At 41.9% G+C, this 14,373-nt stretch overlaps 1 protein-coding gene across 1 annotated transcript in view; it reads left to right on the forward strand.

Annotated features, from left to right (window-relative positions):
• Positions 1 to 4,475: 4,475 nt before the first annotated feature.
• Positions 4,476 to 14,373, forward strand: part of pard6a (par-6 family cell polarity regulator alpha) — a 96,415-nt gene continuing 86,517 nt past the window's right edge. The window contains exons 1-2 of the mRNA XM_080187064.1: positions 4,476 to 4,620; positions 5,315 to 5,537. Of these exons, the coding sequence (XP_080043190.1) occupies positions 4,558 to 4,620; positions 5,315 to 5,537 (286 nt within the window). The 5' untranslated portion in view covers positions 4,476 to 4,557. The remainder of the gene's footprint in view (positions 4,621 to 5,314; positions 5,538 to 14,373) is intronic.

Consider the following 14,373-nt stretch of genomic DNA (forward strand, 5'->3'; position numbering starts at 1 on the left):
AAAGAAATGATGGCGTGATTCCTGCAGAGTATCAGGTGGTCGCCTTTAGAGGGCAAGCGCAGTAGTGCTCTTGGGGGGATAGGAAGGAGGTGCTTGGGGATCAGGGGCTAGAAACATGCAGGGTGCTGGGGATGGGAGGATCATAGAATCATAGAAACCCTACAGTGCAGAAAGAGGCCATTCGGCACATTGAGTCTGCACTGATCACAATCCCACCCAGGCCCTACCCCCATATCCCTACATATTTTACCTGCTAATCCCCCTAACCTACACATCTTGGGACACTAAGGGGCAATTTATCATGGCCAATCAACCTAACCTGCACATTTTTGGGCTGTGGGAGGAAACTGGAGCACCTGGAGGTGACCCACACAGACACGAGGAGAATGTGCAAACTCCACACAGACAGTGACTCAAATTGGGAATTGAACCCAGGTTAAAAGTGAACAAATCTCAGGTCCAGATGAATTGTGCCCTAGGCTGCTGTGGGAGGCAAGAGAGGAAATTGCAGGGGCTCTGACCCAAATTTTTAATTTCACTCTGGCCACAGGGGAGGTCAACACAGTAAGAAGTCTCACAACACCAGGTTAAAGTCCAACCAGTTTATTTGATAGTAAACCCACAAGCTTTCGGGGTTTGCATCTTTGTCAGGTGAGTGGAGAGTTCTGGAACTCTGCACTCACCTGACGAAGGGGCAAACCCCGAGAGCTTGTGGAGCTGTGAAGCAGCAGTGCTACCCACTGTGCTACCGTGCTGTCCAATCTGGTGGAGATTTGGGGAAGATACTAGATGGGATTAAGCACTCACCCTTACTGAACAAATAAGGTCATTGACCTTCTTGTGACACTGCTTCCTGGTTCTGGGAGCCAGTACCATGGCACTGACCGAGGTGGCGACTGCCTCTCAGGCTGCATTGCCAACAGCCCCCTGCATCCTCCTGGGGAAAACAGGGTATCCTGCCTCGTCTCTGCTGCATCAAGCAGCCTCCCCAGGTCATCCTCAGAAAGTGCAGTTGGAAGTGCCAATTGGAGTTGCAGGGTTTTGGGCGCGTTAAGCCCCACCCACAGGATTATGCAGTGCGATTCAGAATCACTTATATTTTTTCAGGCAGAGTGCGTATGGGGGCACCTCAGAATGGGTCTAAAAGTTGCATCTGAAACCCTCCCAGTTTCAATTCCCCTTAGCACTTAGAATCAAAATGGTAAAAATAGGGCCCAATATCTTTGCCCGGGCATCAAATGAAGCTTTGTGGGCAGAGTTTAGGAATACAAAAAAGGGCAGCATATTGTTAGGTGTTTATTATGGATCCCCAGATAGTCAGAGGGATATTGAGGAACAAATATGCGTTCATTGGTGGTGGTGGTGGTGGGTGGGGGGGGGGGGGCGCATTCAAAAAGAAAATGGGGAGGATGCAACCCAGTATATTCCCTCTAGGGTGTTAGATAGGAATAATAAGCCCAGAGAACATGGATGACCAGAGATATTCAGGATTCAATGAGAATTAAAATAAAAGCAAATCAGTGGAGGCATTAGTGAGGTATAGAATTGCAGGTTGGAACTTAAGAAAGCAATTAGGAATGTAAAGAGGGGATATGAGAAAGCTCTGGCTGGGAAAAGTAGGGAAAATCCCAAGATATACTATAAGTATATCAATGGGAAGAGGATGACCAGGAAGAGAAGACCCATTAAGGACAAAGGGGGCACTCTGTGGGTGGAGCCAGAGGACATTGATAGTGTTGAATGAATTCTTCACATCTGTCTTCACCTAAGAAAATGGGGATAATGGAATTCAGAGAGAGAGACTGCCAGGTTCTTGAGCAAATTGACATAGGGAAGGACAAGATATTGGAAGTGTTGGCAGCTTTAAAAGTGAATAAATCTCAGGTACAGATGAATTGTGTCCTATGCTGCTGTGGGAGGCAAGAGAGGAAATTGCAGGGGCTGTGACCCAAATTCTTAATTTCAGTCTGGCCACAGGGAAGGTCAACACAGTAAGAAGTCTCACAACACCAGGTTAAAGTCCAACCAATTTATTTGATAGTAAACCCACAAGCTTTCGGGGTTTGCATCTTTGTCAGGTGAGTGGAGAGTTCTGCAACTCTGCACTCTGATGAAGGGGCAAACCCTGAAAGTTTGTGGGTTTACTATCAAATAAACTGGTTGGACTTTAACTTGGTGTTGTGAAACTTCTTACTGTGTTTACCCCAGTCCAAAGCTGGCATCCCCACATCACAGGGGAGGTGCCAGACGAGAACAGCTATTGTGTATTTAAGAAGGGTTGCAGAGATAAACCAGGGAATGACAGACCAGTGAGTTTCGCATCAGTGGTAGGGAAACTGTTGGACAAGCTTCTGAAGGAAAGCATCTAACTCCACATGGAGAAGCAAAATTTGATGTGGAAATGCTGGCATTGGACTGGGGTAAACACGCCTGATGAAGGGGCAGCCAGCGTTCCGAAAGCTAGTGGCTTTTGCCACCAAATAAACCTGTTAGACTTTAACCTGGTGTTGTGAGACTTCTAACTGTGAAGCAAAATTTGATCAGGAGTAGTCAACACGGCTTCATCAGAGGGAGATCATGACTAACAAAATTGATTGAACTTTTTGAGGAGGTGACTAGGTGTGTGGACAAGGGTCGGACAGTTGATGTAGTTTAAATGGATTTCAGCAAAGCCTTTGACAGGGTCCCACATGGGAGACTGTGAAAAAGGTGAATTCACATGGGAGACAGGGTAATTTGATAAAGTGGATTCAAAATTGGCTCATTTGTAGGAGATAGAAGATGATGACAGAAGGCTGCTTTGGTGACTGAAAGCCAGTGTCCAGTGGCGTATCACAGGTATCTGTGTTGGACCCCTTTCATTCGTCATTTATATAAATGACATTGATGGCTATGTGTTGGGGGGGATAGGATTAGTAAGTTTGTGGATGACACGAAGATTAGAAAGATGGTTAACAGTGAGGCAGAGTGTCTTGGGCTACAAGAAGATATAGATGGAATAGTCAAATGGGCAAATAAGTGGCAGATAGAATTTAAGCCTGAAAAATGTGAGGTGATACATTTTGGAAGGAATATTCTGGCAAGAAAGTTGTCAATGAAGGGTAGGACACTAGGAAGTTCTGTGGAACAAAGGGACCTTGGCATGGTTGTCCATGGATCTCTGAAAGTAGAAGGGTATGTTAGTAGAGTGGTAGTATTATGGGACACTTGCCTTCATTAGTCGAGGCATACATTTCAAAAGCAGGGGAAGCCATGCTGGAGTTGTATAGAACTTTGGTAAGGCCACAGCTAGAGTACTGTGCGCAATTCTGGTCACCACATTATCAGAAGGATATGTTTGCACTGGCTGGGTGCAGATGAGATTCACCAGGATGCTGCTTGGGATGGGACATTTAAGTTATGAAGAGAGGTTGCATAGGCTTGGGTTGTTTTCATTGGAGCAGAGAAGAATAAGGCTGGGGGGGGGGCATTATTGAGCTGTACAAGATCATGAGAGACAGGGACAGACTGGATAAGGAACAGCTGTTCCCCTTAGCTGATGGATCAGTCCCGATGACTGATTCACAGGTGAGAAGCAAGAGGCTTGGAGAGGTGTGAAGAAAATCATTTTTACCCAGAGGGTGGTGACATTCTGGAATGTGCTGCTTGGGAGGGTGATAGAGGCGAGTTGCTTCATATACTTTGAAAAATAGCTGGATGAGCAGTTGGCACATCATAACATTCAGAGCTATAGGCAGACGGCGGGGGGGGTGGTGGGCTAAGTGAGAGTTCAGGTGCTTCTAATGTGTCAGCGCAGTCTCGAAGGGTTGAAAGGCCTGTTCTTCACTTTGTGGTTCTATGATTCTGTGACTTGGTCCCAGATGGGAGAATTCCACCCCTAGTCTCCTTGAGCATCTGCAATCCATCTAGAGCAGGAATTTTATTCTTTTTTAGATTTGGCTCGTAACTCCTTTCTTTCTAACTTATCCTATTGTAATATTGATTTCTACTGTTCGTCATTTCCTCTTGCCGTTTCAGTAAAGTAGAAACAAATTATCTATTCAGTATCACCGAAATATGCCTTCATCACATCGCTATTTGTGGAATTTTGCTTTGCACGTACACGGAGGGTGGCATTTGCTTTCACGAGTCTTTACATTTCATGTAAATTATTAGACGTGAAGCGGGTTGAAATGTTTCGGAAACTGGTAAACGAAGTGACTGAGACAATGCAGCTTTTCTGCTGATACCTACCTATCTACATTGCCTATGAATACCTGCAAAGTGAATGCTCTGAAAACCATTCTCTGGCAAGGGCACAAATTACAATCGCGTTCTGGTGTTGCCATCGTTACTGGACAGCAACATTCCAGATGACGTCACAATGATACCTGTCCCGGCACGCCCCCAGGACAACAAGCAGCCATTCATGATTTTGAGGGGGCGGGAGTTAGCATAGCGCGGTGACGTAGCGCTGGGTCAGTGCTATTCTGGTTGAAGTCAGTTCTACACGGTAAGAGTGCAGCTACCTGCAGCCCAGTGTGTGAGCAGCGTACCCGCGGGCAACGCAGTTAGACCATGTCCAAGCACCACAGGACACCAGCCAGAACTGTGGACAATATTATCGAGGTGAAAAGCAAGGTAGGGAATTTGCCATATCCTTTATTTTCTTATGTTTTTTTTAAAAAAACAGTATTTCCCTCAAATGCTAAATTGGCTTCATTTATCAAAGCCTGTGTAGCAGAGTGGAATTTTGTGGGCTTTTTTGGCGTGGTGAGGTGGTTCAGGTTATGTAACAATGCAACAAAACGGGTCTCAATTCTTCCGATCGTTGTTTCTCTAGATGTTTTTCAGGGGCTGTGTGTGTGTGTGTGTGTGTGTTATATTCACAACTGCGCACAGAATACGGTTACTTGGGACGTGCTGCGCCTGGGAGCGAATTGATCCGCTATTAATGTAGCAAACCTCACCTCTCGCAAAAAATCTCGTGATGCCTGTAATTTTTAGAAGCTGGCGGGTAATGTTGCTGCGGCTCCTGCTTTTCTTGTTTTGTCCGCCGACTCTGAGCAATGGTGCTAGTTTCTCAACATATAATGTGAATTATGATCGCAATTTTGGAGCCATGTTTAATATTACGTATGGCAAAGAGTTTGATAGGCAGGGTTTCTCGCTCGGTAACATTAGATTAACGTTTACAAAATCCAGTCTTGCATTTTTAAAACGGTATTTTGGAGTACTGGATTAGTTCAATTGTTCTGCTGAATTCGAAACCCAGCAGTTGAGTCGAATCATGCAGGTGCTTCAAACTCGTTTTTCCCAATGTCTTTTTACACAGTTCGATGCTGAATTTAGAAGATTTGCTCTGAAACGGTCAAATGTTGGAGGATTCCAGGAGTTTTACCAGCTGATCCAAGCCATCCATCAGATCCCGTACGTGGACGTATTGTTGGGATATACCGACATCCACGGGGATTTGTTGCCCATCAACAACGATGACAATTATCACAAAGCGCTTTCGTCTGCCAATCCTCTACTGCGAGTCATCATTCAGAGACGGGGTAAGTCCAATACCTGCTCAGTGGCAACCTTTTTATTGAAACCCTGGCTCCAAAAGATGTTCCTCTTTTTAAAAAAAATGCTTCTGGAAACGGTATTGCAGAATCTGATAATGGGCTAAATGGTCTCGGTAACGTCTTGAAACGACATGAGACATTCTTACCAGCCGCGACTGTTTGATGTAACATTCCTTAATCACTCCTAATCCTAAAACCTTGTAAGATCTGCGATGGTCATAAACAGGTCTGAACTATGCACGGAATCCCGTTAATCCTGACTGAAGCAAAAAAAAGCGTTATCCCACAATCTGTTTAAATGAAAGTGCTATTTCTGACTGAAGATTTATCCATTATTCACTTTGACTGTATCTATATTTAGCCCAAACAAGACACACTAACTCACTGCTGCCAGTACTACTAGATTTGGGGATAGAAGTGGCTTTAAAATATAGATTTTTAAGATAAATTATCTAAACTTTGCGTTCCCTGTTACAATCATTGATTATATTGGGTTAAAATGTGTTACTTTTGAGGCTGGGGAAGTGTCTCACTCAAAGGTTGCTGGTTCCTGGAAAAATTTGTTTTCTCGATTAAAATGCTCATCTTTGGGCCGTCTGTAATTACAATGTTCTACAAATACCCAAGTGAAATTGTACAAATGTGCATACTGATCTTCTAAGATATTTTTGATGTGCTGAAATGTGATTCTACTAGCCTTTTTCCTCTTGTTCATTGGGTTGATCTGTGGGCTACAAACTTTGCAATAATAGTTATCTTACAATCCCCCAAATGATATTATTACTTGATCAGCGTTCAAGTTCTTTGGATTGCATTGTCAACCATTGATGCTGTGCTCTGATGCCTTAACAATGCATCACAACTCAAACAGTATAATTGTGAAGTTGTTGTTTGCACAAGTATATAGTTGTTATTAAACCAAGGTAGGTAGCCAAAATGTGCAAGTGTCAGTGATTTCATGAGTACCCTCTACGCTAGTCACTGAGAATGATTAAGTGGAACTCTATTGTTGTTTTATCACTGGATCTTTTAATTGCTTTAGAATAATTGAAAATGTTTTGTTTTGAAGTTAAGCTGCAATTTAATTAGCAACCATCATTTGTATTTTATATATTTGCCATATCCAAATAATTTGTAACCAAAGGTAAATTTGAGTTAGCAAAATGTTAAGCCTCCACTTAAACATGAAGTTGGGATTGAAAATATACTGTTAGTTATTTGGAGGAATGAGATTTCAAATATTTTTGCTTCTGCAGATGGCATTTGCTGCTTTTCCCTGCCAATTTTGTCAGTCTGCACTCTATCAAGCCCCCTTCTTCACTGACCCTATGGTCTCTGCCAGCAGATCAGCTATCATTGCTGTTCTTTGCATCTTCTCTAGAATGTCCCATTCTGGATAATTGCACTAAACTTTTCGCTATACTTTTCTCTTTTGTCCCCGTCTGAGTTTGCCTTGTCCGTAAACCCACCTTCTCCCTTAGTCCTATTACCAATAAATTGCTGACCTCCTGACTTCCCTATTTAGCAATATTGGGTAACATGAAAGTCAATTTTACTCTCTCCTCATGTGTTGTGCACCGTCCTTCAAATCTGCTATGACTTTTCTTTTCAAAGAAAGACATACTTGGCTGCTCCATCCTTGCAAATTACATTCCCACGTCCTTGGCTTGTCACCTTTCAAATCTGCACCCACGTTGCTCTGAACCCAATGTTGAATCCCTCAAATGAGGTTCCCACCCTTGCCATAGCACCACTAATGGTCTTCATTAAAGTAACAGATGATACCGTATGTGATAGTGACCAAGGTAAACTGTTCCTGTGTTTCTTGACCTGTCTACAGTCTTTGACATGGTTCACCAAACTATACCCACACCACACTGTCGTCCTCCAATGACTCTCCATTGTCATCTAGCTGGGTTCTAATCTTAATTGTAGCCAGCGCAATAGCTTTAATTCCTACTCCTGTGCCATTTACCACTGTCCCCTGAGGAGCTACCATTGGCGCCTCTCCCAGTTCGCAGCCACTTGCTGCCCCTCAGTGTCCAAAAAGATAGCATCAGTTTCCCTAAATAACATGCTGATATTTAGCTGTGTCACCACCACTACCACCTCTCCTGGTCCCTCCATTGTCCTTAAGTTATGAGGCTGCTTGTCCGACATCCAGTACTAGAAGAACAGAAATTTTCTGCAACTAAACTCAAGGCTTCAACCTTGGTGTTATATTTGATCCCCAAGATAAGTTGCTAAGAACTTATCTGTGCCATTTCTAAGATGGTAATGTATTTCCACCTTTAATGTTGCCCAGCCCCACACATTTCAAGCTCATTGGTGTATGTGGTTGATTAACTCTCTCTCGACATGATGATGCCATTGCATTCCTGGCCAATCTCCAGTGTTCTCTATTTTTGCAAAATGCTGCTGCCCATATCTTGATTCCACACCCAGCTCTGTTCATGCATTTCACTATGTGCTTACACTGACTCCCTATTGAGCAATACCTACATTTTTCAAATTCTCAACCTTTTGTAAGTCCCTCCAAGGCCTCACTGCTCCCTCTTAAGTAACCCCCTCCAATTCTGGCCTCTTGGTCAACTATAATTTTAAGCGCTTTGTTATTGTTGGATGTGACTTCAGCTGCCAGGGTCCTGAGCTTTCATTGTCCCCCTAAACCTTGATATCTCTCTAGTTTTAAGGCTCTCTTTAAAACTATCTCTTTGACCAAAAGTTTGGTTGTCAGCTCTAATATCTTACGTGGCTTGGTATCAAATGTTTGATTAAAAACTATGCTCCGGTAGTATTTGAAGTCTGCCCCAAATATGGATTTTGTAATGTTTTCAGATTGGTTAAGTCACTGAACTAACTAATTTCCTAATAATTTGATTATAGCTCGTGTCAAAAGTGTTTTTCTAGTGAAATTGTTTATTGCAGTGCTTTTCTAATAGGTAAGCAAATGGCATACTGCCAAGATTCAAGAATGCAGTGGCACGTATTCAAGAAGTTTAAGTGCTTGGATATAGTTGAGTAATGCTGATAAAGATACACAATGAAGACCTCATCAATTCCAATACAGCATCCAAGTATTTGATGTTGAGCTAACCTTTCTGGACTGGTTTCTATAATCTTAGGTGGATACAATGTTAAGATTTTTTTGCAAAAATGCAGAACAGGCTGAAGGTGTTGACTTGAAAGCCTTTGTTATCTGTGTGCTAACAGATGATGGTTGTGCTGGCCAGGTAATGAAATTTTATCCTCATTCTCCACCCCACCCACTGTCATGAGATTATGCAATTAATGCCAAAGAGAACAAAAGTTAGTTGAATTCAACCTGAGTTTGTGCCTTCACTGTAAATATTTTTTAAAGAAATATGTAAACGTCTGAAGCAAAAAAAAGGCAAAAATACTGCCCTTACTAGCTTATTATTTTGTCCCACACAATCTTAAAAATTTGAAGAGAACAGGACCTCAAGTCAGTTGTATGTAAACCTGGGCTTGCATGTTTATGCCAGGAATATTGAATGTTCAATTGAAGCATTTGAACCTCAATAATCTTGTGCCAGACCTCTACATTTTTAATTGGCTTTTTCACAGGTAGTCATCAACTGGAACTTCACAAGTCATCATAGTCAAGTTCATAACAATCTTTTGTATTCTCCTGCTTTATATTTACCTCAAATGTTCTAGTTGGTTTCAATGGCACCAAGTTTTACCATCCAGTATGGGATTTTTGTGCCACATTGTCCAGCATTTAGTCAATGTTTAACACCTACTTTCCATTAAAATTATTCTTTAGGAAAGCATCTTAAGATTTTTGTAAGCATTACAAGAGCTAATGTCAAAAGTTTGCAAGATGTTTGGCACAATTTTTGGTAAATTGTAATAAACTGGAAAACTGATTTGGTAGAAGTTACTAAATTAAAATGGATCCAGATTCATTTAACGTAGGTTGCTGATTGTGAAGTGCTATGGGATTTTAATTCAAATGATGCTATGTAATGCAAGTTCTAATTAATAAGTGTGTGAAGTGTAGCAGGGCATCACAACCATGAAGCAATTATCTAGTTTTCATAAATTTTTGTTGAATGCTTGCCAATGATACAGGCATCAATTTGGTAATCCCTCAACTTTAGAAGTAGATAGGACTAACTTGCAGTACTTTGGTAGCTGTGCATGTAACATTCTAGTTGGTAAAATGCGTGTGCATAGTTGATCTAACTTTAAATTTAGTTGTATCTACCTCCTTACCCTGCGCTAATTTACAATGTAGATAAGAACATAAGAACATAAGAAATAGGAGCAGGAGTAGGCCATCTGGCCCTTCGAGCCTGCCCCGCCATTCAATAAGATCATGGCTGATCTGTCGTGGCTCAGTTCCACTTTCCCGCCCTCTCCCCATAACCCTTAATCCCCTCTCTTATCAAAAACCCATCAACCCGCTTCTTAAAAATATTTAGCGAGGCTGCCTCCACCACTTCAACGGGCAGAGAATTCCAGATATTCACCACCCTTTGAGTGAAGAAGTTCCTCCTCAACTCCGTTCTAAACCGCCCCCCCTTTATCTTGAGGCTGTGCCCCCTAGTCCTACTGTCTTTTTTGAGCGGGAAGAGTCTCTCCACCTCTACCCTATCCATCCCATTCATCATCTTATACGTCTCAATGAGATCTCCCCTCATTCTTCTAAACTCTAACGAGTACAAGCCTAGTTTATTCAGCCTCTCCTCATAGCTCAACCCCCTCAACTCCGGTATCAGCCTAGTAAACCTCCTCTGCACTCCCTCCAAGGCCAAAATATCCTTGCGCAGGTGCGGCGCCCAAAACTGCACACAGTACTCCAGCTGCGGTTGATTGACTTTAAATATGCCAATGCATGGGCTGGTCCACCAACCTGATCAATGTCACCCCTTTGTTCTTGCAATAAGAAATTGCATCCACCAGTCTTCTCTCTCCTTTTTGGTCAAGATTAAGAATAACATTTCTGAAGGAAAAGTTACGAATGTAAATCATGGTTTGGTTTCCAAGCTTTGGTCTCACTTGAATCACTGTACTTATAGGTCTACTAATATATGATTAAACTACCAAAAAGATAATTTGCCAGTTGATTATTTAGTGAATGTAGGTAACCCTTGCAGAAGAAGCAAGAGATCTCATGTGCAAGTTTTAGATGGAATAAATGTGCTAAATTTGACATTTCAATATGGAAAATTGCTGTGCAAGTAATGGGCTCTTTGCTAGATTTAAATGTTTATTTCGTATTTGTGGACCTGTCAATGAGATTGTGTTCCACAATGTGAATCCTTTGTGTCCGTATGCAAATTTCTCAATCCTTCCTGCCAATGCTTTGTGTGTAGACTTTGACTGTGGCACATGAAGTTAAATATACTATCATTGTAAAACAGTCTTTGTCAACGCTATCCAAAAAGTATGTAATCATGGGAGGCTTGTATCACAACCCCGTTGAACTGATAGGATTTGATTTTAATTGATCGAAATGGGTATGCAGTCCAGTGAAATTGGTGTATACTGGAGACGATATAAGAAAATAAGCTATTTGAAACCATGGTATACTGATCTTGTCAAGGTTTTTTTTTGAACTTCCAACAAGTACGATATTTTGCTTTCCGTTCAATTGAAACCTTTCTGGTTTCTATAGTCCAAAATTCAGAGGCAACTATTAGTATCTTAATGTAGCAACCCAACTTTGAATTTTCAACAACATATTGGCATTTTTTGGGTACATGCCAATTTGCATCCACTTGGATATTAGGTATTATCCACTTGGATAATATTTGTCCATCTAGCGTGAGTATATCATCTGTTCAAATTATTAGATTTTTTTTGTTGTGCAGTAGTTGGCATTGAATGTGTAAGATCAGTGTACTCAAGTAAACTACATTGAGTTATTGCGTGAGGGTTCGCATTGGCAACCTTGGATCATTCAGAATTTGACAATTTGTACAGGTAAATATTTCAGCTGAGCTGTAAAATTAAAATGACTGAGGGGGGGAATGAGTAGGGGAAGAACACCCATATTCAGTGATAATTGTCCAGCAAGCCAACATAAGATCTTGTAAAATCCCTTACTAACTGGGAAAGCTAAGCTATATATTGCTTCAAAGCTACATGTTTGAGTTTGGGAGTGTAGATCTTTCTGTAAAATGTCTTTAGTCTAATGCTGATCAACTGTAGTTTCTATTGGAAGGTTTATTTTCATGGTTAGGAGTGAAGGTAGTTGGTGGCAGATGAATTGCTTTTGTACTGAGTTGTCAGTCATGTGCGTGGTTCTTCTGCAGGTACTGGCATATGTAAACATGGTGGCTAGGATTCTCCCAAAAAACTTCTAAGTGTTGAATTGGCATAAAAGCTAGAGTAAATCACGCTTTCTTTTTCAGTTGCCATCTCAAAAAAAAAAGTCTCCCATACTGCACTGTAGAGTGCCTGAGCGTGAATCATGCTGAAATTCAGTGGAAGGGGCCTGTTCCCATCTTGGAGGCTGGCGGCATAGCATAGAGCGGGCCACTGCACATGCGCTGATCTGTCGGTGCTGAGATTGGTGTATGCACAGTGGTGCCACACTACTGGCCTTCTGGTTTTTGCTAGCCAGCTCAATTGCTGGCACCCCATGCATGCCTGGGCCCAGCCATCTGGGCAGTGCCAAGATGCCCCCTGGGCATTGACACTTCACCCTTTGGGCAGTGCCAGGGAGCACACACACTACCAGGGGTTACCACAGCATCCAATCCTTTAGGGGCCCCAATTTGCCTCCCCCTTCTCTCCAGTAGGTTTGAGCCACTAGCTCCCCGAAAGTGGGCAGCTACTATAAATCCTGCTGGAGTGAAATACTCCTAGCACAGCGGGATGGCAGAATTGCCTCTGTTGGCTTTAACACTGGCTCCTGCCAACACTTTTTTTATATAAAAATCTTTCTTGTGCAAATCTGACATTGCTACTTCACTGTTGCTGACTGTATTAGCAAAGTATTAACCCAATATAAAAGCAACTTCTTTACCTTGATTTTGAAAGGCGTTTTTTTTTTGCATCTCATTAATTATAGTTTTTTTAACATGGTCACTAGCATGAAGAATCAGGTGTGGCAATAGATGTTACCCCTATGGACTTTCTGGAAGACATGGTAAGTTTCCACATTGAGCAAAAGATCCTAACCGTGTGGATTAGGAACGGTATTGGTGTTCCCCAGGGAATTGGTACTGAGGCCTCAACCTTTCAGAATGTTTGTTTTTTTTGTTAATTTGTATGAAGGAGAGTTGTATATCTAACTTTGTAAATTATACAAAGTGGGGAGGTATAGTAAGTCCTGTGAATGGGAGCAGAAAGTTGCCAACGAGACGTGCAGTTCAATATATCAAACTCCATTTTGGCTATTAATGATCAGGTTTGTAAGGATCCTAGACAGGATTCTGACAAGAACCAAAAAGTATATGAATAGTGATGTCCACACAAACTCTTGTTTGAGATCCCTTAAGATAACACATCCATGCTAATGTGGGATAGGCTTAGGAACTAATACCACATGATACGTAGAGCAAATTGTGGAATCTGTGTTTCAGCAGTTAAATACAAAAGGCATCAAATTAATCTAGTATCTATTTAATTTAGATAGGAGTATTAGTTCCCTGTGGTACTGTTATACCCTTGTAGTACAATTGTTTAATTAGTATCACACTGAAATCTCTTGGTAGATATATGGTTTCTACAGTTCACATTGGAGGTGTGACCTGAACAGCATAGGCTTTGAGCAAAAAAAACTAAAAGCTCAACTAGCTGAGGAGAGACCAGAAAATTGTGAGTTGGAGATTACTATGTCTGGTGGGGCTCCTCAGCTAGACCAGATAAACATAATAAGAGCGAGGTGTAGCATATTCAGCCTCTCCAAGTCTGCTCTGTCATTCAATGGCTGATCTTGTCTCTGCCCCAACTCCATTTTCTTGTCTGGTCTCCAGAACCTTTCAACCCATTACCAATCAAAGTGTCCCAGCAGCCACAGTACTGAGGTACTGAATTCCACACCACCAACTACCCTCATTCCTAACCGTGAAAATGAACCTTCTCTGTAGAAATTGCATTTGATTGGCATCGGACTGGAGAAGTTTTGCAGAGGGACCTGCATTCCCAAACAAACTTAGCAAAGATTTTCCGCATGTGGCTTTGAAGCATTATATAGCTTAGTCTTCCCCTCTTTTAGCAAGGGACTTTACAAGATCTTAATTTTTTTTTTGCTGGAATTTTGTAAATCCAATATCTATTTTAAATCTGCTACCCCTTTCCTAAAACCATGACCCCTCATTCTTGATTTCCCCACAAGAGAAAACTTCCTCTGTACATCTACTCTGTCAATCCCTGTTGTTGTATGAACTTCAGTTAGATCTCCTCTCATTCTTCTTAACTCTGGAGAGTATAGGCCTAAACTATTCAATCTCTCAGAACAAACCCCTCATCGCTGAAATCAATCTGGTGAACCTTCTCGGAACTGCCTCCTTAAAAAAGGGGACTAAAACTGAACACGGGTTGAGGTCCAATTTCACTAATGCCTTGTACGGTTGCAACAACAAGTTCAATGTGTCTTCCTGCCATATCTACATATTAGTTTTGTGATTCATGCACAAGGACACCCAGATCCCCATGGACCAAGGCACTCTGAAGTTTCTCTCCATTTAGATAGTTTCCCTGTTGACTGCCTTTTTTACTTTTCTGATCAAAATGGATGACCTCTCTTCTACATTAAACTCCAGCTGCCAAACTTTGCCTTACTTATCTAACCTATCCATATGCATATCCAAAATTTGGCAGGTGGAGTTTAACGTGGAAA

Source organism: Carcharhinus amblyrhynchos, chromosome 4 (genome assembly GCF_965287045.1).
Source record: "Carcharhinus amblyrhynchos chromosome 4, sCarAmb.v2.hapA, whole genome shotgun sequence".
Taxonomy (NCBI): Eukaryota; Metazoa; Chordata; class Chondrichthyes; order Carcharhiniformes; family Carcharhinidae; genus Carcharhinus; species Carcharhinus amblyrhynchos.